Raw genomic sequence first — 27,817 nt, 5'->3', positions numbered from 1 at the left:
TGAAATTCATTTCTTTAGGCAGATGAAGCATCAAACATGGGCTGAAATTAGCTAAGTGTGACTGTCTGTACTTACAAGGTGCCTCCAGACCAGACCTACATGTACTCCAGTCTTGGATTTTGTGTGCTACAGCCAGTTGCCTGCTGCACCTGATTCAGCAGTCTAGCACCTCCCTGCTATTATGTCCAAGGGATTCCCCAGCAGTGTGCTGAACGTAATATATGACTCTATACCTAGTGACTGTACAGATAGTAATAGACTATACAGGGTTTTGCATCATATGTCTGGTATGTTTTACATAGCATTGTGCTTTTCTGGTACAACAGTGGCAAATCATTAGAGATTGATGTTAGGAACTGATGACAGACATTTGAGTCACTGACTCCAAACACATCAGGGAACACATACTACTGCACGACCAGTTATTCTCTGCACTTTCTACATTTTCTGGCAACTAGTTAATCCTTCTCCTTATATGTGGGCCTTTGTCCAGCTCCTGTTTCTGGCTTTGTCCATATTTCATGCTCTAAGTGGTTGTAGGTATGCTGTGACTGGGATACATGATGTAACACCACACACAGGGTTACAGTCTTCAAACTTCTGACTGTACATGTTTTGCAGGATGTCCAGCATTATGCCCCATATGTCCACTATGCTCCTTAGACAGTTGTATTTTTCTGGTAATATACTACTAAATGGTGCCCACTGAATTGTTGTAAGTACTGACACAGTTATATGATGGACTTTACATCCCGCTGCTACTCTGACTTGTTACAACCTGCTGTTATACTAGCACCTTCTAGGTGTGTATAATGTTCATAGATGTGACCCCCTGTCCCTCCATTGCCTCTAGCTTTGTTAAGCTTCTTTGCAGTAACAGATTGTGACATATCTACATTCTGTGGGACTCCTACCATTGAAGTACCGCAAATGCAAAAGTTGTGGGTGCAGCCAGCTTTGAAGCATGAACACCATCAACCATGCTAATGTACTTAGCTCACTGAGCCACACCAGCCACCAGAAAGTGAGATTTAATTCCTGACACTATCAACAGCAGACAGACATACACTTTGACCCTTGCATATTCTGGAAATAGAACATGTAGCCAGGTTGCTTGGGACAATCCTGGAATTGTGTGGTCTACTGCTATATCCTTGTAAACATACTCTTACTGCAGTTGTATTGGAACACTGCTGTGTTGGGGGTAGGGGACTCTAGCACTGACAGTTGTGTCTCTGATCAAAGACCCCACTGTTTAGCATTTCCCTCTCATACTGCAGTGGATTTTGCTACCTTGTGGCCTACTGCATATTATGGGGCAGCCAGTATTGGACAGAGTACCTGTTGTCCCACAGCGCTGTTAGTTCTCTGAAGTAGACCAGTAGTCCACTTTATTCCCTGGCATACATGCTGCAGCTCCATACATATACTACCATAGTGTAGTACCCAATACATTTGTTGTAAATGACAGTGACTTGCCTTGTGAATGCAGCAGTTGAGATACCTGTGTTTCAGGGCTGACTCTGTCTGATGCATGCAGTACACAGCCAATACATGGTAAGGTACAGGTTGTGTGGTGTGGCTGGCATCTTTTTTACTATGTATGTGAGTTGGAGTAAGGTGTTAGTCCCTAGGACCCTAGTTTGTTAGTGCATGTGCTATGCATTGCCTCTTTGCCAAGGCCAGGGCACACTGACCACACCTACGTCTATCTAGAGGGTCAGCCTCAGGAGTTTCCTCCTCTGAGTCCCCCTGTGGGTGGGTCTGTGGGGACCTTGGCCCTAGTGGGGGCTATGTGCCCCTTCCCTGTGATGATCCTGCTGCAGCTGTTTATGCAGGATCATATTGTGTAGCATGGCACATACTGTGAACATCTGTGAACATGTGGCTGGAGAGTACAGCAGGGCTCCACCAGATATATTGAGGCAGTAGAACAGTGATGTGTCAGCAAAAACACATGCTCTATGATGTTCCTAGTTTGTGCGTGTGCCTCATTGTGATATTCTTCAGTAGGTGTGTGTGCATTTCTGATGGGTGTTATCATCGGCTTCCTATTGCATGATCAAAAATTGTAAACAGCAAACGCGTATTGAGCGAACCCGATTGGTTGAAACGTCGAAACGTTGTGCGCGTAACATGGAAATCGCCTTAGGGAATATTTTCCCTTTACTTCAATGCAGTGCGATCTCCAAGTAGGAATATTTAAGTAGCGGGGGTATGGGGGCGCAGCCCCCCCCCACATGGGGGTGCTGGTGGGCTTGCCCCCCCTGCCTACAGCGTTTAGGTAAGTATAGTTTTTTATTTTTATTTTTTTATTATATTTTCAAAATTTCAAACATTGCTCATATGGTGTCGACCATATGGTGTTCAATGATTGAAACTTTCGAAAATATAATATAGACCCGTTATGATCCACGGTTCCAGTGCATAGCCAGCATCCCCCACTAGATGGCCATATGGGATGTCCCCCCTGACAAACATCTGGTACAGTTGTGATGTGTGCTAGATATGGGAGTCGTGATAGCTGCCAGGGCTTCCAGCACACACACTCATGATAATGTCCTTTGCATTGCACACAACCTGGAAGCTGATGGAGTGATACCTCTTGCGGTTGATGCAGACTCTAACCTCCTCATGGGCAGTGCTTTGATGTGTTCATGAGTGCAGTCTATGGCACCCAGTACCTCAGGATAGTGTGCTACATGGCAGAAGAGACGCATACTGCTGGCCATCTCCTCAGGGGTGCAGGGTAAATAAATGTGCTCACTGGCATGTGTTTGCATGGCAGTCAGGAACTGGTGGAGTACCCTGTATGCAGATGCCTGTGCAACCCCATCATGTCCCTATTTGGTCTTTGAAAAGTATTTGTAGCTAGTATTCTAAGGGCTACACATACCTTTGTTTCCACTGGGATGGGTTCCTCTCTGTTGGCTCTGGGTCTGAGTTGAGGGTGGCAAAGCTCAGTGAGTTCTTGTAGTATGTCCCTGTCCACCCTGTAGTGTTCTACAATCTCCAGCTCATGTAGCTCCTGAAAGGTTACCCTGGGCCTAAACACTCTTCTCCTTCTCAGTCTAGGCTTGTTGTCAACCGCAGCAGCAGCACTGGCCTCAGCCTCTAGCACATACAGATGTAGCAGAGCAGCATCAGCCCCTAGCATTCAGTCAATTAAAATTCCCAAGTCTGTACTCCAATGGTGCAGACTATGAGGGAAAAATTAGATTGTAGGGTTTATACATACTTTATAGTGGTGTGCTGCAGATGCAGCCTGTGTGACTGGCTAACTACGATGCATTCCACCTGCCAGGTATATCACTGAGGGGTTTGAATGGCCCAGTGTCAGTGGAACAGTGCTTATCAGTAATTTATACATGATTGGCTTTCCCAGAGTATTTCCTTTTTTTTTTTTTAAATGCCTTCCCTGCTAAGCACTTGTGCATGGCATGCAAACCCGCAGCACTGGTGGAAACACTGCTCAGCTGTCTGGACACACCCCCATGCACAGGCACACTCAGCATAGCTAACACCAGCTAAAACACATGCCCTGCAGCTAAACACAGCTTAGCAGCACTGGACCCCCCCCCCCGCTTAGCTGAGTGGCACACTACACAAACTGGCGCAGATGAGTTCCAATCTGCGTAAACATATTGTGACACACCCCCTTTTGATGTCAGCTAGTTCTTCTGTGGACACCAACATGGTTCTGGGACTACATGGATTTCATCTGCAGACACAGTGGCCCATTTTTGCTATTCAATAACCCCAGCTCATTTGCATACAGATCTGTGCACACAGCCTGGATACTTCAGTATTCCAGGGCCTGCCTTCTTAGCAGCCACTAAAATCTCCCATTGCACATACTCCATGCAGGGCCCTACAATGGATTATTCTCACGTCTTATTTTTAGATTTTATACTTTTTAATGTGTTTTTTTTTTGTATAATGGCATTTTTGCATGGTGCCACGCACCGTGCAAAAGTAATATGGGTATTAAAAAATTATATTATATTACTTTGCATTATTTTTTGGACACACAGGGCATAGGTTTGCACATATATGTGCCTACTATGACATTTCTGACCTTCTAAATGGTCTTTTATAGCCCCTGTTCAATTTTTACTTTTTTGTACATGAAAATTTTTCATGTACACTTCTAACATCAACATGAGATCTGCATGAATACTTATCTGCTTCCTGGATCACAAAGCAACCTCATTTTCATGAACTTCACCTGCTTATGAGGTGATTTGCATGCTGCAGACACTTCTGTGTTTACATGTCCGTGCACACCCCTCAGCACTGTTTAATGGATCGCACGGCTGCTTACTTCTGTGTAAGCTGCATGCCACTATGCCTACATGGAAAATCACTCCACGTAGGCTTTATTGAATTCTCCCCATTATCCACTTCTTGCAATTATTATTGCAGTCTGCATATCAAAACGTGAGGGCATTATAGAATATTCTGTTGACCGTATTTTATAAATGGCTATTTGTTTTCTTCTGCATCTTCTTCTTGATTTTACTGCCCAGCTAAGGTACTGCTTGAAAATCTACCCGAATGTTATTATTTATTATTTTGGTGACCTTCCAGAAGGAGATAGCACTGTTTTATATGATAATGTTTGTGATATCAGTAGATCTTTTGAGGAAATGCTTGTGATAACAGTCGATCTTTTGAGGACAGGGCATTGTAACAGCAAAGCTACCTTATGTTACATTTTCTAGATTTGCAGATATTAACTGCATGGGGGTGGGGGGGGGACTTCACTTAAAATGCATTTATTATGGTGCATATTATTAACATCTTGTTATATTCATCATATAATCATATTTTTCATGGAAGAAGAGAATATTGAGAAAATCCATTCACAGTACTAATGCCTACCTAACACGGATAATTTCAAAATGTATTAAGACTATTATTTGTTTGTAACATGCAGCTGAAGCATTCATTTCTGTTATTGTTGTATTCAACAAATATAACTTTAGTGTTGTTAAACAGTTAAAACTAGTCCTCAGAAATAAATAACAAAGTAATATATCTTTGTTACATTTAAAGTACAGCTCTTCTATTTTAAGGGGTGTAGTTAACATTTCATTATTTCTAGTTTTATTACCGTAGTAATGTCATTTTTGGACATATTTCCCAATTTTTCTCATTCTAGGGTCTTTTCTACTGTCTAGCAGCTGTAAGTCTTCATAATGTTTCACTTTCTTTCATCAGGTATATAATAAATCTGTTTTACTCAGTATTTTGTTACCACGCTTGATGTAACAAAATCATTTTACTCTATTTCTATGATGGCTACATTTAAAGTTGAAGTATTCAGTGGCTCAACAAGTTAAATCATATCTTTAAACTCTTTCTACTATGTTATTTTTAGCATTTCTTCCACTGGTTTTGCAGAAATAATAGGACATGTAGACATATTCATTGTCATTACTGGTTATGATCTAATATTATGCTTAGGCATATGCAGAGCTATTTGCCTAGCACAACTAATCTTCCTGGTGGTGAAATATACACAAATGAGTTTCAAACATAGCTATATCCATACCTAACCATTGCAAGAACTGTGATGATGTCTTCCAGGGAAGATGCCACTTGTTTTACAGGTTCTGGCTGGAAGAATGTGCAAACAGAGAAGGAAAAACTCACATTATATGATTTATTGTTACACTTGCCCAATTCTCAAAGACCTACTTTTGTGGCAAGCATACTTACACTGAACTGCACTTTCCTTTTCACATTTCAGTGGCAAGGTGATAGGTACATTAGAAATGCTAAATGAGCCCCAGGTTTGCAAAAGTCCTGATATATGATTGTGTTGTCCTCTGGTTGACTGGTATCCTGTACGGGGTCATGCCTTTCATCTGTTGCTTGCCAGGGTAGGCTCTGGTCACCTCAGTACTGTATTTGATAAAACTGATAAGGAAAAAAATGGATGGCTTTTTGGAATTAGTATCTTCATAAGATATTGAATTAATTTAGATTATCACATTCCACAGCTGGAAGTAGCAAGAGTTCAAAAGAAAGGGGAAATATTATGTCCAGTGATTCAAACTTTACTATATGCAAAAGTAAGGATACAAAGACAAATGATTTTTCACTAAAATGGATGCACTGAAGAGCAGTTGGCATAATTGTTAAGGTTTTTACTTCCCATGTACAAGGTACAAGGTTCAATCTTGACTTCTGGTTAATGCCTGTTTGGAGTTTGCATGTTCTCCCTGTGTCTCTGTGGAGTTCCATCCTCTTACAGCCTGAGTGTTTTTCATCTCAGACTCACCAATGAATGGAGCTGTGGGCAGCAGCACAGACTCTACATGGTGCCATAGAGGGGGACGAGTTGTATAGACCAACCACTTTGGCTGTGATGTGCAATATTCTCATAATAGAAGAACAGGGATCATAGACTGTGTGCCATGGCAGGGCTAGCCACTCAATGGTGTAAAATATATGGCTCTAGGTGATTCGGTGACTAACATTGCCAAATAATCATAGGTATTTGCTGGTGATAAGTGAGTTGAGGACCTAGCCTACTCCAACCTATGTCAGGGACCCATGCTAACAGTGAGAGGGGTGTATGAGCCCCTGTTGGCTAGTGTGTGCCTGCCATAAAGCCAAGCAGCCCTGGGTCAATAAGCTACTGGGATGTCTGGTATCCAGTTGCCCAGCCTTGGTTACCTGGGATAGCTCTGCTGAGTGAATGCTGGATGTAAAACCAATCAACCTGACAAACATGAACTAAAAAAGTTTATACTCAGTGTATGTTCACTGACAGGATGGAGCTTGGAAGTGGATGACATGATGGTACAAAAGAGTCTAGACATCCTATGTACCAGGAGACAACATGGAAGGACAGTGCATTAAAGACACTTTGCTTGGTATCCAGAACCTACTATTCAGGAAGAGGAGAGGTTAGAAATGGTGCGGGAACTGTGGTGAGAGAAAGTCTTCAGAAGGCAGTGAGAAATGTCATCAGAATTAGTGACATACTCATGGGAATCAGATTCTAGCCTAATGATGGGACATTATTCATAATCTCAGCCTATGCCTCACAGCAGGGTTGTGATAATAAAGAGAAGAGTGCATTCAGACAGCAGCTGCAGGACCTACTAGGTAAAGCAGGACAACAAAAATTGTTGTTGATTCTGGGTGACTTGAATGCACATATCAAGGCAGACATATAGAGCAGGAGATGAAGACTGCCTAGGTCCACATGGGTGGGGCAGCAGGAATAAAGAAGGAGAGGCCATTCGTGACTTCTGGTGGAAAATGGCTTGACAGTAGCCAATGGCTTACAATCAAAATTTTGAAGGCTTGAGTGCAAACTTCATGTGGATGAAAGACAGTTTGCAAAGTTGCACAATGCCAAACTGGAATAATATGACATCATAATAATGAACGTAAAACTTAATTTGTTATTATGAGTTCGGCATTGTGAATAGAGATCACGGTACATTGAGGATCAGGGAACTTACCTCTTTCCTCACTATAGTGTGATCTCAGAGTTGGTATATATAATTTGCATGGGATGTGGGGGGTGCAGGGGGGCTCCCCCCAAAACATAAAAGGACATACTGACTTTCAAAACCAGAAGTTTGGTATGTTGAACAACGTTTTTATGACGTTCAACATTAAGGCTAGATTTTGTTTTAATTTTCTGGATTCTGGTTCTTCATTTTGATGGCAAAAAATTTTGCCTTTAAGATTTTGATAGTAAACTGCAGCCAACACATGGTTCAGAAAGAGAGACAGTCACAAGATCACCTACAAGAGTGGCCAACATGCAACTCGGGTAGACTTCTTCCTAGTAAGGAAAGGGCATTGGAGTAGAATCAGCAAATGCAAAGTTATCCCCATTGAAGCAGTCAGTCACAGTCAGCTGCAAGCATTGGTCAGAGAAGACCCTAACAGGTTCATAGGTAGGTACTAGGCTATTGGCCCTAGGGCCTATATAAGCCTAGCCAAACAGTACCCTGGCTTTTGCCAACCAAGAAATTATTTTCCTGTGCCCCTGTCAAGCCACGCCAAGCCACATAAGTGATCCCCGGGTGAATTTCCTATCTCCCATCCAATCATCATAGGTTCGTACTAGGCTAACTGCCCTTGTAAGCCTAGCTAATTATCCCTTGTGAGACTCAAACCCTGCATCTTGTGTTTGTAAGACAAACACCTTAACCATTCGGCCACCCTCCCAGTTAATGTTAACAGAGACCAGGTTGAAGATCTGGAAGTTTACTGGAGAGAAACTGCAACAGTTCAAGGAATTACTCAGGGCTCTAGCACCCCAAGAAGAGGAGGAAATAGGTGGAACTGAAGAAGAATAACAGCACCTCAAACAGCATGTGTGAGGACTACATAACAGATATGTGGCCAAGCCAGGTTTGAAAATAAGGTGCATAAAAAAAGCTGGCTGAGGAATGCAGAAGTCCAGGAAGTTGCAAAAGAAAATAATGCAAGATAAAGTGGGAGACAGAAATGATGGATCTAGCTAGGAAGGAATATTAGTTGGCTGCCAAACAGAATAAGAAAGGAATTGCAATAGCAAAGAACAGGGCATCAGAGGCACTGTACCAGCTTCTGAAAAGGGACTCAGTAGGTGGCACAAAGAAACTATATCAGGTTGCAAGGCAAAGACAGAAAGATACAGAATATACTCAGACACCCTTCATAAGGGATGCTGGAAAAAACCCTGCTCACCAGTCCTTAACAGATTAATAGCAGATGGAAGGAGTACTTCCAGCAGCTTCTGAATGAAAAAAAAAAAAAAAAAAAACAGAAGCTGTACTGCCCCAGATACAGCCTATGATGACAAAAGAAGAGGAGTCCACCTTGGAAGAAGTAAGAAGAGCTCCAAGAAAAATGAAGTAATGGGAAAGTAGAAGGGTCTGATTAGGTCACAGCAGATATGATAAAGATGCTGGGTGAGGCAGGGTTGAAATGGCTCCCGAGGGTACTCATAGCATTGTGGAGAGAAAGGCGTATCCCAGCTGACTGGAGAACAAGCATACTCATAAGTAAGATGGGAGATGAGCAGATCAGCTTTAGATCAGGATCCAGCACAACTCACCCAATGTTTGCAGTGAGACAGATAGTTGAGAAGAATCTAGAGATGAGGAAAGAGTCTAATTGGGCATTCTTAGGCTTGGAGAAGGCATATGACAAGGTCCCAAGAAAGCCGATTTGGGCAGTCCTGAGGTGGTTTGAAATCTCAGAAATATTGGCAGAATTAGTGTAGGCTATGTGCAAAGATCCAATGATTGAAGTAAGAACAGTGTTCGATCTCACAGAAGGGGTTCCCAGTGAGAGTGGGTGTGCATCAGGGGTAATCTCTGAGCCCACTGTTGTTCCTACTGGTGATGGATTACACTAGCAAACAGGTCAGAGGGGACAGATCAACAAAGTTGTTGTATGCAGGTTATGTGTCATTACAGGCAGACTCTGAGCAAGAACTAAAGGACAGAAATGGAATGCAAAACTGAAGCCACATGGGGTGAAAGTAAGTGCAGATAAGACAGTGGTAATGGCAGCAAATTGGGGAAATCAGAAGATGCTGAGAACTGAGACAGAAGGAAAGATAGTTAAACAGGTTACCAACTTCAGGTATCTGAGGGGGTAGTCAAGGAGAAGGGAAGTCTGAAAGAAGAGGTCAAAGCTAGAATCAGGGGGCTGCAGCCAACTGGCATATAGTATAATGTGTATGACAGAAGAATGACCAATAAACCGAAAAGTAAGCTGTACAAAACAGTGGTGTGACCAGTACTACTGTATGGTAGAGAAACCTGGACACTAAATGCAAAGCAGATGAGGAAGCTAGAGGTGATGGAAATGAAGTGCCTGAGATGGGTGACAGGATGCACACCGTTGGACAGATGAAGAAATGAGAATATAACAGCAGAAGCCAAAGTAGCTCCAATTGCAGAAAAGATCAAAGAGGACAAATTATGGTGGAATGGATACGTGCAAATAAGGAGAAGACAATCTGGTAAAGATTTGGTACAGACAGGAAGAAGGTAAGAAGAAACAAGGGTATCCAGCAAAGAGGTAGATGAATATTGTGAGACAAGATCTGCAACAGCCAGTCATGAGTGTCAAAGAAGGTAGAAGTGTGGCATTGAATCGAAAGAGATTCCGACAGCAAACACAGCATGCTGACTTCATGTAGAAAATGTGAAAAAGGGGGTTGATGAGGATGATGACATATGCATTGCTAGATAGTCCTCAGTAATGTAAAGGAGGCCACATATGCTTCTGTCAGTAAATGACATTGAGAAGAATTTAAGCAAGTGGTGAACTGAAACCAAAGAGTGATATGTCCTTGTTTTGTTCTTGTTTTGAAAGTGATCCTATTGCTGTGGTTGGTTAGTTAGTTGGTTGGTTGGGTGGGTGGGTGGGTGGGTCGGTGGGAGTCTATGTGATTCACTTGAACTAGACCATGACAGATATAGAATGGTTCCATAATTAGTAGAATACAGGGTGACAGTAGATTAACAGGAGACAGAAAAATATTTCTCAACCAAAAATGCATAAGTCTTATGTCATTTCATTTTCTGAGCTTAAATATTGCCAACTATTCTGAGAAACTGAAATACCTTCTTGGTGCTGTTAACATTTCAAAAAGAGATAAATAATCAGAAAAAAATGGCCTAAACAAGACTTTCCATGCTCATTTCATGCAAACAATCAATTGTTATTTTCTGTACTAGTAATATGGAAAGTATGTCAGTCCTATAATACATGTCAGTATTCATACATACCATGATGCATTGCGTCAAATGATTAAAAACGGTGGCCTTCAGTGTAAATGCCTCTCCCCGAATTACAGAATACGGGAGTGCTGGCTCCACAAAGAAAGGCTGGAAGACATTTAGTGTCACTGTTTCTGCCAGTCCAAAGCCAAGGCTAGCCATACAGAACATTTCAGTTTTCCATTTTGTGATGGTATCTGGGACTGTAAGAGGAATTTTTACTTCTCCTGATAAACTGTGAAATGAAAATCAAAACAGTGAACATATGATTATGATTATTTCTTGGCTGACATGAAAACATTTACTGGTTTGAATTTAGGTTGTATAAATTAGTCAAAATATTAATAATAAAATAATGTTTCAAAGATTGTCTTCTACAAATGGCATTAACAACACAGCTAGTGTGTACCAAATTACAAATAAAAGTTGGGAATCTCAATGTAGTATCTGCTTCTATTTCCCAGGTATATTCTACTGTAGAAGGGCATACATTTTGATTAGTTTTGAAAGACTCCATAACTGTCTAAATGTTCTTTCATAGATACGTTTATTTTACTTGACTATATTGCACTAATGTTATCAGTCAGCTAGTTAATTTTCTTAACTTTCTTTGATAAACAATCATAGCAACATTTTGTTATATTGATGTAGTACTTAAAATACCACCGTGTTACCTTGGTTATTATGTGACAGTTTTGTATATCAAGGGTTTTGTCTTTCAGGTATGCAACTTCCAACACTTATCCCTTTACCTCTGCTGGGTTCTACCGCTCCTGTTTTGCAAACCAAAATGGAAGAGTAGAGGGAAGACTATAGACTACATACCTAACAGGAGCCAATTCCCAAATCCAGGTCTCTGGAAAATGTTTGCGGATTGTTGTCATTAAAGGTGAAACTTGCTGTAACACAGGAAATGAAGGTAGATCCGCAGCTGAATGGGGGGCAAATGACCCTGGAACAACTGCACCAACACCTGCACCAACACCTGGAAGAACACCTGCAAGAGCACCTGGAATACCAACTGCACCAGCACCTGGAATAGCAGCTGCACCAACACCTGGAGCAAAACCTGTACCAGCAACTGCAAGTATATAAAATTAAATAAAAAAATAAAAAAGTGATTTTGAGATTATATACTTTATAAATGTATTATATTAAAACTGGAATACACAAATTACAGGGTTATATTTGTCCTGAAGTGAAGTATGCCTTTAATATTATAGTTTGTTTGTGGAAAAATGTTACAGTTCCATAAAATGTTCCTTTTACAACAGTACCATTAGTTCCATCTACATCAAAGCAGATTTTCCTGATGTTTTGTTTTATACTTTTTGGGAATGAATAAATTCATACATGCATGAATAAATATATAAATCATTTTAGCATTCTCTGTTTTTCTAAGAACAACATACATGTAATTTAGTTATGAGTTTTGATCAGTACATGTTTCAACCCAAAAGCAAAAGAGAGCATGCAGAAATCCTAACTCACATAAGAGGAGTTGTGTTCTAGGTCTTTCAGTAATTAATAATACCTATTTGATAAACAGGTAGGTCTACTGGACACACAATCCCTTTTCAAGGGTGACCCAGGAGCCATGTTAGGTAAAGTGACTTGCCCAAGGTTACATAGTAGGCAAACAAGGGAATCAAGCCTTGTACATTGAAACTCCAGCTCACAACCTTAACCTCTGCACTAGCTGCTAATTACACATTCTTTCAGCGCTAAAAGTGAGCTGAAGAAATTATAGACTGCTTATAGCCTGATAAAGCTCCATCTTTTTCATTCAAAGGTAAAACAGATAGTGTGAGCATGTGTATACATCTGTGTCTAGTCCACTTGTCTAAGATGTAGTGGTCCATAACAGATTTTCCTGAACGTAGCAATTCTGAATCTATTTTGTGGGGCCTAAACTACTTGTTTAAGTGAGACTGTATTACATTTTGTATGGGTATAGGGCGTACTGAATTATAAGTCAATTGTCTACTAAATTTTAATATGACTAAATGCCTCTAAAAGTAAAATTTCCATGAAAAAGCTGATATTAAAAAATGCAATTTGCACCAATTTCCCTTTTAGAGTTGAATTAAATGATCCCATGTGTTATTATATTAGCTTTACCCCATGGTCAACAGTTATATATTACCCCCTCATGAGAATAACTGGGATCATACCATAGATAATATGAGGAGACCCATGGATGAAATAAAACATTTAGAAACTGCCTCGTTTCATTAATAGTACTGGGGCAGTCATGGGACAAACCGTCTGTTTCCCATTCATACATCCAAGATGCTCTTGAATATGGACAGGAACAAGCTTTGTTTTACATGGATGGGAAGACTATTCCAGAGCAGTGGCATCCTCTGCAAGATATACCTGTCCCATCCCAAGGCCAAGTATTTCTGATGCCACATGTCTTGCTGATGTGAAGTTAGTCCATCAGTATAGAGTCAGAGGATGCCTTATATCCCAAACACAGGTCACCTTTTAGCAGTCTGTAGGATATTGAGTGTAGAAACCTGGCTTTAAGTCAGTCCATGCCAGCCCATGCTACCACTACTCCTAATAATAACATGGAATATGGTGCTTACACTCTGACACTGACAAAAATATGACCTTTTACAGCAAGACTCATTTATAACAACTTACCTATAACACAGAGGATAATGATTGGGTCTTTGATCACGCTGAACTTGTTATCTGTTTGAGACATTGATGTCAACAATTCATCTTGAGACCATAGCTTTTGAGAGAAATCATGATATCTTTGTCAAGAACATATAACTAATTTATTATGGCCAACAAGACCCTCTTTTAATTCTTTGTAGTATATGGACCTTCAGCTGCTAGTATTTACTACTACTTACACCGGTAAAAGTGTTAGACGCAAAGTTTTTTTTTTACAGCTTTAAAAAATGACAGACGCTTAACACTAGCAGACAGAAGTTAAGGGTTCATCTGAAGGACTAACAGCTCTAAAATATATTAAGCACTTTAGTGTGGCTTTGATGTGTGGCAGTGGAAATGTTTTAAAGCTTTTAAAGCTGTTTTAGCTTCTCACCACTGCTCTATGGTAGTGTCTATGCATGCTTTAGCATGGAACTAGAGAATAATAGCTGAAAGCCATGCATAATACAAAGGATTATGATCAGATCACTGATCACGACTCACTTATGTGTTTGAGATGTGGATGCCAAGACAAGTCACTTGCAAAGTGAATCTTGGCATGCATTTTGAGAACGCATAATATGTAGTCGCAATCAGTGAGTCCCAATCATAATTCTTTGTAATCCATTGAGATTTATCTTCTCCATGTACTACAAATTAATCAAAAGTAATATGTAAAACAAAAAAATGTGTTGTGTTGGCTTTAAAGCCAGTAAAGCAGTGGGGGAGTAGATGACATCCGTACATCTTTCCTGTGTAGTAGAAGCAATTTAATTCAAAATACTTTATGCACTTTACAGACAGAGGCAGAAACGGGAGCTGAAATAAAGCCATTTCATTCCATGTTGCTGCTGTTTTCTGGTCAGCATTGTTTGCTTTAGTGCAGACTTGACATTAACAATGCTTAGACCTTAACAGTCCTTGTTTAGCACCTTTCTAAGCATTGTTAAGGCCGGGTCTTGTGATAAATCAGCACAGAACCAGGAAGTAACTTGAACATTTTTCGAGTGTACTTGGGGCACTACATGCAGTGCATAAAGAATTACGATCAAGTATCATCATAACCAGCTCATTGTTTGTTCGAGACGTGGATGCCACGAAATTCACCTTGACAGCAAACTATGCATTGCGAATTCCAGTCATGACATGAGAAATAAAGAAGTGCCATTAAATACTGAAGGTATTAGTTTTCTCTGTAGTAGTACAGATTTTGATTTTAGGAGACTGTAAAGTGGTGACTGGAGAAAGTGTAGTTAGGCAGTATAGGATGGTGGTTTGTAAGATGACGTTGGTGATCAAGAAGAGGAGGAGGAGTGTGAGGGCAGCACCAAGGATCAAATGGTGGAAATTGAAAAAGGGTAATTGTGAGGTGGAGTTCAGGGATGAGTTAAGACAGGCACTGGGTGGCAGTGAAGAGTTACCAAATAGCTGGGTAACTACAGCAGAGCTAGTAAGGGAGACGGCTAGAAAGGTGTTTGGTATCACATCGGGACAGAGGAAGGATGACAAGGAGACATGGTGGTGGAATGAGGAAGTACAGAAGAGTATACAGGCAAAGAGGTTGGCAAAGAAGAAGTGGGATTGTCAGAGAGACGAAGAAAGTAGACAGGAGTATAAGGAGATGAGGTGCATGGCAAAGAGAGAGGTGGCGAAGGCTAATGATAAGGCATATGAAGAGTTGTATGAAAGGTTGGACACTAAGGAGGGAGAAAAGGACCTATACCGATTGGCTAGACAGAGGGACCAAGCTAGGAAAGATGTGCAGCAGATAAGGGTGATAAAGGATAATGAGGGAAACATACTCACAAGCGAGGAGAGTGTGTTGAGGAGATGGAAAGAGTACTTTGAGGGGTTGATGAATGAAGAGAATGAGAGGGAGAGAAGGTTGGATGATGTAGGGATAGTGAATCATGAAGTACAATGGATTAGCAAGGAGGAAGTAAGGATAGTTATGAAGAGAATGAAGAATGGAAAGGCTGTTGGCCCAGATGACATACCTGTGGAAGCATGGAGGTGTTTAGGTGAAATGGCAGTGGAGTTTGTAACCAGATTGTTTAATGAAATCTTAGAAAGTGAGAGGATGCCTGAGGAATGGAGAAAACGTGTTTTGGTACTGATTTTTAAGAACAAGGGTGATGTGCAGAGCTGTGGTAACTACAGAGGGATTAAATTGATCATTCACAGCATGAAGTTATGGGAAAGAATACTGGAAGCTAGGTTAAGAAGGGACGTGATGATTAGTGAACAGCAGTATGGTTTCATGCCGGGAAAGAGCACTGCATATGCGATGTTTGCTCTGAAAGTGTTGATGGAGAAGTACAGAGAATGTCAGAAGGAGTTGCATTGTGTTTTTGTAGACTTAGAGAAAGCATATGACAGGGTGCCTAGAGAGGAGTTGTGGTATTGTATGAGGAAGTCAGGAGTGTCAGAGAAGTATGTAAGAGTGGTACAGGATATGTACTAAGGTAGTGTGACAGCGGTGAGGTCTGAGGTGGGAGTGACAAATGTGTTTAAGGTGGAGGTGGGGTTACATCAAGGATCAGCTCTGAGCTCTTTCTTATTTGCAATGGTGATGGACAGGTTGACAGAAGAGATCATACAGGAGTCCCCATGGACTATGATCTTTGCAGATGACATTGTGATCTGTAGTGAGAGTAGGGAACAGGTGGAGGAGAACCTGGAGAGATGGAGATATGCTCTAGAGAGAAGAGGAATGAAGGTCAGAAGGACCAAGACAGAATATATGTGTGTGAATGAGAGGGAGGATAGAAGAATGGTGAGGATGCAAGGAGTAGAGGTGGCGACAGATGAGTTTAGATACTTGGGGTCAATAGTTCATAGTAACGGTGAGTGTGGAAGAGAGGTGAAGAAGAGAATACAGGCAGGATGGAGTGGGTGGAGAAGAGTGTCAGGAGTGATATGTGACAGACGAGTACCTGTAAGAGTGAAAGGGAAGGTCTACAAGAGGGTAGTGAGACCAGCTATGTTATATGGGTTGGAGACAGTGGCATTGACAAAAAGGCAGGAGTTTGAGCTGGATGTGGTAGAATTAAAGATGTTAAGATTTGCACTGGGTGTGACGAGGGTGGACAGGATTAGGAATAAGTATATTAGAGGGTCAGCCCAGGTTGGAAGGTTTGGTGACAAAGCCAGAGAGGCAAGATTATGTTGGTTTGGACATGTGCTGAGGAGGGATGCTGAGTATATTGGGAAAAATATGCTAAGGATGAAGCTACTAGGTAACAGGAAAAGAGGAAGGCCTAAGATAAGGTTTATGGATGTGGTGAGAGAGGACATGCAGGTGGTTGGTGTGACAGAGCAAGATGCAGAGCTCAGGAAGAAATGGAAACAGGTGATCCACTGTGGTGACCCCTAACGGGAACAGCCAAAAGAAGATGATCACCACTTGCTTATAGAAGCCCTGCAATATCTCAAGAGCTTGTGGCTACTTTGGCCCCTGATTGTGAATTACTTTTCAGTATTCAGAATCTGAGCCTGTTCAATTACTTTTTGTGGAAGTCCAGTATTGCACCTAGCTCCCAAAACTCTCTTAACATCTGCTAATTGTGTAAATGAAAACCATATTATTAATCCTGACAATATAAAATAGATTTTCTATTACTGACGTGCAGCATTGCAATATTGCCGTCTTGATTGATATAACAAATCGCAGTGAAAGAATATTGTGGAAAGCTATGCTATGATGTTGCCAATGCCTCAGTTCCAGATAGAGGGGTTATATCTATCGCAACTCAGGCAGCAGAATAGTCCATCGATGATTGGTCCGAAAGGTCTCTATGTACTTTGATTGGATTCCCATTCATTGGTGAAAACATCTAGATACTTACATTGATTAGATGCTATCTTGAAACTGCAGTTCTATTCCTTACTGATACTAAACATATTCCTGTATTAACCATAAAGCTGGCTTTACTGGTATAGTTTCATCCTAGTAACTTTCAAAGTTGATTCAGCGCCCTACATTTACATTCAGTAGCTTTGGTGTTGAAACAATATGATGCGATGTTTGTGGACGGGCAGACTGTCTGCTAAATATATGATGCCAACACATGTTCATTCTCCAAATGTGATCACATATTTGTTTTCATTTGTGTTGCCTGACTAAAGAGCTTATGAAAGTGCCATGATGGTAGTGATATATGACAGTTAGTGAATGTGCGGTGATTCTCATCGGGGAAGGTCCCGCTTTGTTTGCATCAAATTGATTGCAGTGTTTCAATTTCGGTTGGCACACTGATTTGATTTGCTGTTATCAAGGGCTTAATAGTTGCATTGTCGTTTGCTCCACAGATGTATCTTTTTCGTGACTGCAAAAATTTATTTTCATCTTTATCGTCAGTGTAATTGATCATTGGCAACATTATGTTAAAGGTTTTGCTCTGTGACTTTGAATTGTAAACAAAGTGGGAATGATGGAGAAGTATAAGCAAGATAGTAATCTTTACACTATTAGTTGATGTGTTTCCTTATACCATACACTGCAGCACCTTATAACTTTTGGTCATTTGATGTGATAAGCCACACTGATTCGCTTTTGCAAGAAATGCCTTTTGCTACTGGCAACTACTATACACGACACGATTCTACAACCATTGGACTGCCCTATGCAAAAAAGTATATTGATTGGTTTGTGAGAGTCCCTCATCATTGGTCTGTATGCAAATCAGACATTTCATGATTGGTTATAATGGGAAATACATTTTCTACTATTTGTTTACATCAGACATGGCAGTGCCTTACAATTACTAGTCATTTGATGCGATAAGCCATACTGATTGGCCCTTGTAAGGAAATGTTTCCTGCTATTGGTAACCATCATATACGGCCTGTTCCATAACCATTTGGTTTGCCTTATGTGAAAAAATGTATTGATTGGTCTATGAGTGTCCCCTGTTATTGGTCTGTATGTAAATCAGACATTTCTTGACTGGTTGAATTAGGAGATACATCTATTCCTAGTCACTTTGATTTAATCCCTGACCATTGGTTACAAAAAGAAGGCATCATTCAGTATTACAATTTTGATTGGCTATTCTCCCTTTTTAAAAAAAGTTCCCCATTTTTAAGATTACGATCTGAAGAAGGATTATTCTGAAAGCGCTTATCGTTGGATATTGAAGGGAACTTTTAGCACGTTTCAATTTTATTTCTGAATCTTTTTGGATTTTATTCAATAAAGGATTTTATTGCCAGCTTTACTTCCATGGGGGTGTTACTCATTTTGCTTTATCTATATTATTAATCCTTATACTGTACGCCATCCAGTAATGATATCAGACTTATTAAAAATGCACAAGGCAAAACGGCAACGAGTTAAATCATGCATAAGATCTAGGCATGAAGTTAAAAAGAAAAGCCATAGGTGTGTTATTTGAGATCTTGGACACAGATAAAATTGATGAGTTAAATATTTTAGACCATCTAGGAAAGAATACATACAATGAAAATAAGAATACAAGTGGAAATAATTATTCACATGAAGAAGAAATTAAAGAAAAAATGATACTGAGGCAATTAATAACCTCACCAGAAAAAAGCTAATAACAACAAAGAGTAACACTATTGGAAGACAAACGATTCTTGTATTAGGGAATACTATATTGAAGCCTGTCCACAAAAAGTTAACTTTTTAAAATAAAACTAACACCATATGAAAATGCCCATGTGGACATTTTAGAAATTGCTGAATTCTGTAATATTGTAACTGTGTTTAGTGAGCTCATATTTTCTTTAGTTTGGATTAACTAACAGTATTCTAAGGCTCATAAATTCAACACTTGGTTGAGGCAACTTTGCATGGTTTATTCAATCAGACCTATAATATACTAGAAGGAATGTGTTCTTGATTACAGAATGTTTATGAATGATGGCTTATACTTAAGTTACTGTGGTACAGGTTTCCTAAGTGTTAAAGGGATTGATTTTGTAAAAACATTTGTAGAAAAAGAACAACAGCAGGAGTAGCAGCGAAAACAGGAAATGAAAGTTCTTATATTATAAAATAGATAAAAGAATAAAAATACCCCAAACAGCTAAAGGATGCTCGACTCAACAGTAAAACAATGAAGTAAACAAAATCAAGTGTTCACCATGGCTGCTGCATAAAAAGTTGATTACAATTCAACAGGATAAGCGCTTTCACACCAGATAGTGCTTCTTCAGATCCATAAAAACAACTAAAAACTAAGCACTTTATATAACAATGTAAAATAATTAAACAATTAAAATCATTGATGCAACCTGCGCTTTTTTAATAAAGGCTTTAAAGGGACTACAGTGTTTAAACCAGGTAACTTGTGCACCTGGAGTTTAGTAATCCATTTAGTCTCTGCCAATTCTAATCTATTGTTGTAATCTCCTCTTCTTAAACTCATGGGTACTATCTCCAGTACCATAAATTCAAATGAATGACCTGGGTTGAGGTAGATATGCTTAGCTAGAGCATTAGTAGATTCACTCTCCTAATATCACCCTGATGCTGCTGAATTCGTTCTTTCAGCATTTGTAAAGTCTTTCCAATGTAAAACGCTAAACAGTGTCTACACTTAGAAAGATAAACTAGCCCCTTTGATTTACAAGCCGCATAAAATCTAGCCTTAAAATACACATCCAGAAAAGCATGCTGAAATTCATTTTCTTTACGAATAAAAACACAAGCTTTATAGGTTTTGCATGGAAAAGTGCCTATTCTATTAGAAGGTTGTGCTGTAGATTTATAACACAACTGCCATTTTAAGAACATATTATTTTTAAATGTAAATGAAGGTTTTTCACCTACTATACTACTAACTTCTTCATCTGACAGCAAAATGGGCCAGTGCTTATTAATAAGATCACAAATCTGGTGAATTTTATTACTATATGTAAGGGGTAACCTAAGATGACTGTTACCCTTCCCAATACATGCATCACCTGTGCTAGAGACACTATCTATCCTGTTAAAATATGGTTTCCCCCTAGTCGCACGTAACATATCTATATCCATATGTGTTCTCTGCACATCCTGCTTCCTATACCCTCTCGTCACTAAATCATCTTCCAAAGCAGAGGCTGCTGCAGAATATTCACTGTCCTCTGTATGTAATCTACACATACGCAAGAATTGCCCTTTGGCTATGTTGTTAAAAACATGCCTAGGATGCATGCTCCTTTGGTGAAACAAGGCATTTTTCCTACAGGACTTCCGAAAAAGTGAACTTTGAAGACATCCGTCAACCAATGTTATCTTAGTATCCAGAAAAATCTATCGAGACATGGGAATAATTCATCTCAAACCTAAAACATTCACTACTAAGTTCTAAGTATTGCACAAATTCAATTAAGGCATCAATCGTGCCCTGCCATAAAATAAAAATATCACTTGCAAATCTCTTATAATATAATAGGCATTGAGAGAATGCATGGTTAGATAGGACCACACTGGCTTCCCATTCTGCCAATACTAGATTGGCATAGCTGTTCGCACAAGGGGACCCCATCGCCACACCCTTCTTCTGCCTATAAACAGCATTATCAAACAAAAAAAAAATGTTATTAAACAAGACAATTTCCATCAATGACCCAAGTAAATCTATGTGCACCTTATTGTACTCAGTATTAGTTGTTGAAAAGTTTTTTAATGAAATTATTCCCATGTCATGATGTATGATAGTAAAAAGTGTTTGTATATCCAACGTAACTAATAAAACATCTTTAAATGAATTACCATAACTTCTACTGAAAGCACCCAAATTACTCAAAAAGTGCTCAGTGTCCTTCAACACCACAGTAGCCTTTTCCAGTGGTTTCTTAAGATGACTCTCAATATAAATAGAAATAAATTCTGTAACCCACCCTCTTCCTGAAACTATAGGACGAAACGATGTAGAGGTTAACAATTTGTGAATTTTCGGAAGTCCATGGAGAGTGGGTATAAGTGTTCACTAACATGTATAAAATCATATAATTCCTTATCTATCAATTCATACATAAGCAACTCATATAATTCATCTTGTACCCCCTTGATAATAGTCGATACCTTACTTTGTGTGATCAATTCATATGTATTAACATCACTAAGTAATTCATGCATATTAGAAACATAAAAATTACTTTTCAAAATAACTGCCGTCCCACTCTTATCAGCAGGGTGTATAGTAATGTCATTATTATCACATAATTGTTGTAAAGCCATACTTTCATCTTTAGTTAAATTAAAAAAGTTTTCCTTACCAATGTTAGCATCACTTAACTCTCTTTCCAAGACCCTAATAAAGATCTCAAGTACAGGTATAAGGTTAGGGTTAAACATACTAGAACATTTCAAAAACATCAGAAGAATTCAAATGTCCACCAAACATCAATTTTAAAGCAATGTTTCTTACAAATAATCTTATGTCCAACATAATGTCATAAATCTGCGTTGGTCGAGCAGGCACAAAACTCAGGCCTTTATTTAAAAGGCTAGTCTGTGCCGCTGTCTTACAAATAATCTTATGTCCAACATAATGTCATAAATCTGCATTGCTCGAGTAGGCAAAAAACTCAGCCCTTTATTTAAAAGGCTAGTCTGTGGCGCTGTTAAACTAATAGCTGACAAATTAAATATTAGAGATGGTTCCTTTTGCGGCTCGTCCCTTCTACTAGTTGTTCGTTCTCCACAGAGGATTTCCGTCTCTTCAGGCCTCTGCTGAAACTCCGCCCTCTTGTTGGTTGCTGTGGCAATTTGAAAGGAGCTGGAAAATTAAAGTGCCCATTGTCCACGAAAAAAACATTACTGTTAACTTTGGGTCTAGCCCCCTTATTGGTAACCTGCTGCATTGTATCAGATTTATTTTCCGTGTCACCTAAGATGTATGTATTTGAAGAGCTCAATCGCTCATTTGCCATGTTATTAAGTTCATAAGAGGGAGATTACTGAGTTACTTCTTGCGTGTTAGAAGGATGAGGGACATTACCATTATCCAATGATGTTATCCTTTCAGATCCACATTCTCTTTCTGTTACATTAGGTCGAGATTGTTGACTTGCCTCTCGTATATTGGATACTTGAGAAGTATTGTCAGTAGCTACAAACATTGTCCTATCAGTCCCATGAGGCCAAAAAAAGATATGTCCCCTCTTAAAATCCCTTTCTAACTTCTTTTTCTTTAAAGCTTGCAGTCTATCACCATACGTGGAGACTTTTAACAATACATTGTCAATTTCTGTAGCATACGAGAACTCTGAGTAAAGCTCATATAATTCATTTTGTAGAGCTTCCATCCGCTCCAGTAGTTCCTTTTCTTGCGGACTAAAAAATTCATTTAATAGTCTGAAATAATTGAAGCTCAACTCCATGTTGAGCAACTGCCACTGTTTAAGTAAGTCAGGAAAAGCATTTCCATAAGTGGGCATACGAAGAATTCGCAAGCCCCTAGGTACCATATACCATATAAAAAATGATTACCACAATGAAAGCAGCTTTGGAAGTAATCATAATGAGTTATTAAGTTTATAAAAATGAGAAACATAAGATTGTGGAAGTTACTGAGGCATGCGACTCAAAGGGTATTATTTCTGAGGGCTATTTTTGAAGGTTATAGTAAGTATATGCATATACATGTGAATTTTAGAGATGGGTGAGTGTTACTTCTTCATAACACTATTACTTGCAATTTGATTAATATGGGTTTGAATTTAGTAATTGTTGTAGTGGATATTTCTACGTCATTTAGTAAGGAAAAATTGCACCTGACTGTGAGTTGCAGAACCTCCCCTATGAATTCTGAAAAACATTATGACTACTTTAACAGGTTTAAGTAAACCGACAGATGTCAAAAATATTTTGGTAATCGGTGATCAAAATTATCTACATATTGATTGGTCAAATTATATTGTATTCAAATTTTGAGTTGGAAAGTTTTGATTTATAATTTAACTCAATAAAAGACAAAATTCAGGGTGATAAGTCGCTCCTTATTATTACCTCTATTACAGACAACACGATAGCCGATATTTGTTTTAATTCCGCTTTGTTTATGTCAGATCATAGCTTTTTAACATGTGACACTCAAGGTGTTAAAGCACTTTGCATACTACTAAAATACATAATTATAAATTATTAAAAGAAAATTTATAATAAAAACACAGTTCCAAAGTTTGTTCATTAAAATCTGAATAATTTGGATCCTTAACATTGCAAGGTATTCTTTTCAGATAAACTTAATGCACTAAGGAGGGCTTTAAGTGTGATCCACAGACCACAAATCTACTGCTGTGGTAGGGTATTCATTTAAAAAAAATGTTATATAGCTAAGTAGTTAGAAAAGCTCCTTCCAATTACACAGAAAATATCCATCTTGTAGAAGCAAAACAGTTTTAAATAAGATTTGTAAGGGCTACCAAACTGTGATGAAAGAGAAAAAGCAAATTTGAAATTAAATTTGCCAATGCTAGTAATAAGAAAAAAATATACTAGAAATGCATAAAACCTGTGTCAAAAGAATCATATTCCATTAGCTCCTTAGGATTCAATGAGGGAATTAATAAATGCCTATAAAATTGCTGCTAATGAATTCAAACAATGTTTTGCAAAAAAATCTTCATTTACTGTATCATACAATGCATACTTTACCAAAATACTATTCCTAATGATTGTATGTGTCCTGAAATAATAGCAGGGACTATCTTTATATCTATGAAGAATGCCAGAGTTACCAGTTCGGTGGACCCTGATAAAATTCCAGACATGCTTTTAATCAAATTGTGTAATGAATTGTTTCTTGTGCTTTATAAAACCTTTAACAATTTGCCAGAGACTGGAACCTTACCCAGCTCCTGGGGAATATAAAATATTACTGTAATATACAAGAAGGGCAGTAGACAGGATCTAAGAAACTATAGGCCTATCAGCTTAACATCCATATTAGGGGAACGTTTTATATTGATGATGTTAGAAAAATATGTACTTAAACATATATGTAGTGCTAGTTTAGAAACAGTATAATATGTAATGCATTTAATTCTATTTAACAATATGGTAGTAGAAATGATCTTGCATGTAATTGCTTGAAACTTAGCTGCAGTGTGGTTAACCTCTGACCCTGGCAGTAGCCAGCTCAGCAGGCTTATGTCTTTCAGCAATTATTATCTGCTGGGTTAGAGAGAAATAAATATGTATGCATGTATATCTTTCTTCCTTCCACCGAGGAGGATGGCCTTGTGAGCTCTATCGAAGATAGAGTACAGCTGCTTACCAGAGAGACAAAGAAACGTATTAAGAAATGAACTGACTATTGTATTCGTACAGGCCCTGGAACCTTGGAAAGAGCAACATTTACAGAAAGACATTGTAATAGACCAGGTGCCTTGCAAGGCTGTGTTATTCTCATGGGAAAGTTTTTAAAAAGCATTACCTCAGCACCTTCTTATGAATGGAATATTGTGGACTATAGTGATGTAAATGCCCTGTGACTGACCACGTCAGTAAGGTGGGCAAAAGCTGATTGTAAATGCTATAAAATCAAAGGTATTTCCTGTATAGAGCCAGTCAAAACTCTATACTTGTACTGTATAGTTTTTTGCCTCCTAGTGTACACTAGTAAAGAAACGTTATTTGAACTTGAGCTTCCTGTGTTATTGACTGTCATTTTGAAAAGCCTAATGATTTTTACAGTCTGATTTTAACAATTTATTTGACATTTTGGTCCTTCTTAGCCGGAATTCCCTTGGTAAGCTACAGGTCAGAGTGCATGGGTGGTAATAAATCTGCGCAGGAGAAGCTGCCAAAATGGTTCTTCTTAAAGTGAAAAGACCTCGACTGAATTGTTGTGTGTAAAGAGGCTGTCCACTTTCTGATCTGTGGCTGAAGAGCGGAAAACTGGACCCCAAGAAGAAAAATATGCAGTCATAAACGGGAGGCTCAGGTAAGAAGAATTTCCCTCTTTGTCTTTGTTTTAGATCAGGGACCAGGTTACAGTGTACTGTTGTTAAGATTTGTGATAGCAGGTCGAGAATGAATTGAAGTACTGTATATTTGGTCATAGATCAGGGGAAAAACAGAGCAAAGTAAACAGTCATTCTAGACACTACTGTGGATACAGGGAAGAAAATACCACGTGGTACAAGAGAAGGGTTACGTAACAGTCTTTTTTAAGACATGGGAAATCAGTGCACTGAGAGATCACGAGATCCGCCCCTAACGGATAATGTGAAGTATATGCAATTGCAGCGAGCAGATAATGTGAGATATTTTGCAAAATGTGTTAACAAATATGAATTTGATAGTAAACTAGATAAACTTTCACTAGTTAAACTCCTTAAACAGCTTAAATCTGATGCAGGAGGTCAGGCAAAAAAGCAGCACCAACTAGGCATACCTCAAGCACACAGGTGGATTGAGGAAGCAAATTGTAGAAAAACAGAAGCTTAGAAATTCAAAAACATTTTTTTAGACAACATAGTGAAAGGTCTGACAGACAGAATCTCTGAGAAATGGAAACTTAAAGCAGACTGAACTTGCATTAATCAATGCATACAACAGGAAAATGAGACAATAGATGGATATTATGCTAAATTATTAGAATGCTTTAAACAACAATTAAAAAAATGCATTTTTAAAAGGTTGCATTGCCTCTATCAGTAGCTTTATTACAAAGCATATGATAGATCACCGAACAAGCAGGCTGCAAGCCTTACTTGAGTATGCTAGACATGCTGAAAGACACTTTAATAGTAAAAAGAAAAAAAAGGGCACAAGTCTTCACTGCTGAAGACGGAGCTGAAGTATTTGTATTACAGTCAGGTAAAAAGGGCATCTAGCTAGGGACTGTAAACAAAATAAGAAAGCAATGACAGAAGATAAAGGAGATGAGGACTGACTATATGATAGTGATAACAACCAAAAATCATCAGGAAAGGTTAATAAACAAAAAGAAAATGTGAATGTAGTAGAGGAAATAGAGGAAGTACAAACAGATGTAGAGGATAAAAATGGAAATGAAATTTTAGATTTAGCATTGTTGAGCCTGGAGCTCTACCTAGCAGATACAAAACCAGAAGTGACACTTCTGGTGGAGGGAAGGGAAGTCAAATTCCTGTGTGACACAGGAGCATCACGGACTTTGATACACCCCTCCAAGTTACCAGAACATTCTGAATCACCTGATTATATATTAGTAAAAGCAGCAAATGGACAGCTATACAGGGAACCACTCTCCCATAATATAGCAATAACTGACCCTGTTTCAGGTATGACTCAGAAAAGTAAAATTGTAGTTTCTGCAAAATATCCAGTAAACCTACTGGGAAGAGACCTTGTGCAGATACTTGGCATAGCAGTAGTTCCTACCATGCAGGGTATGGAGGCACAAAGACAAATGGATACTTTTGTGGTGCGATCGGAGGGTGAAACCTATTATTGGTACAGCCAGGACCTAGTTACTGGTCCAGGGGCAGTAACCAAAAAACTGATGAACGTAGCCATCAGTAAGGTACCCTCCCTTGACACTGATCAGCAGCATTTGTTACATTGTACTCTATACTACTGTAGCACACCAGGACCTGATAAGGAATATGAGCAAGAATTGTTCAAAAATCCTGCTGACAGATTAATATTACGAACTTTATATTGGGATACTGAGGAAAACAGTGTAGTAAGCTATTCATTACCTCAGGAATTCATGAAATTGTATAAGTCTAATAGACTGCCACATGTCAGCTTGACAAAAAACAAAAGTGTTAAATGGGCAGACTTAGAAAAAAAGGTAACAAAATGGGAAAACAGACTGATTTAGAACTGTCAGGACAAGGGATACAAAAACAAAAACTGAATTGGTTGACACAGACACATACAGCTGTACACTTGCAATCTAGTGAGGACAGCTGATTAGCATTTTTATTAAAAGAAAAAGAAGAGGCCTTGTGTAAAATTCCAACAACTCTGTGGTCAACAGGCAAGTTAGATGTAGGGCTTATTCAAACAGCAGGACCAGTTACAATTACCCCAAAGTCAGCTTTTAGACCACAGAAAAGACAATACCTTTTGAGAAAGGATGCAGAAGTAGGAATTAAGCCTATAATAGCAGCATTACTCAGAAAAGGAGTACTGGTAGAATCTCCTGATTCACCATGTGATACACCCCTATTTCCTGTTAAAAAAGCAAACGGGGAATGGTGGATGGTACAAGATTTACAAGCTGTAAATAATGCAGTAATACCTAGAGCACCTACGGTGCCAGACCCACATACCTTGTTGAATGATTTAAAGCCACAACAGAAGTATTTTACCGTGGTAGATATAAGCAATGCTTTCTTTTCAATACCTATACATCCTGATAATCAATATTGGTTTGCATTTACATTTCAGGGTAAGAGGTATACATATACTCGACTACCACAGGGATATTGTGAGA

The 27,817-nt window shown here is 39.0% G+C and overlaps 1 protein-coding gene across 1 annotated transcript in view; it reads right to left on the bottom strand.

The window, feature by feature from the left end:
- The window catches only part of LOC122808690 (alpha-2-macroglobulin-like), a 1,814,690-nt gene that overhangs the window by 663,492 nt on the left and 1,123,381 nt on the right, over positions 1 to 27,817 (bottom strand). Inside the window, exons 18-19 of the mRNA XM_044079678.1 lie at positions 11,580 to 11,835; positions 10,764 to 10,989 (exon numbers count right to left, since the gene is read on the bottom strand). Of these exons, the coding sequence (XP_043935613.1) occupies positions 10,764 to 10,989; positions 11,580 to 11,835 (482 nt within the window). The remainder of the gene's footprint in view (positions 1 to 10,763; positions 10,990 to 11,579; positions 11,836 to 27,817) is intronic.

Source organism: Protopterus annectens, chromosome 8.part0, assembly GCF_019279795.1.
Source record: "Protopterus annectens isolate FY-2018-M chromosome 8.part0, PAN1.0, whole genome shotgun sequence".
NCBI lineage: Eukaryota > Metazoa > Chordata > Ceratodontiformes > Protopteridae > Protopterus > Protopterus annectens.
The sequence above is the reverse complement of the archived record's forward strand: the minus strand, read 5'-3'. Positions and strand labels throughout refer to the sequence as shown.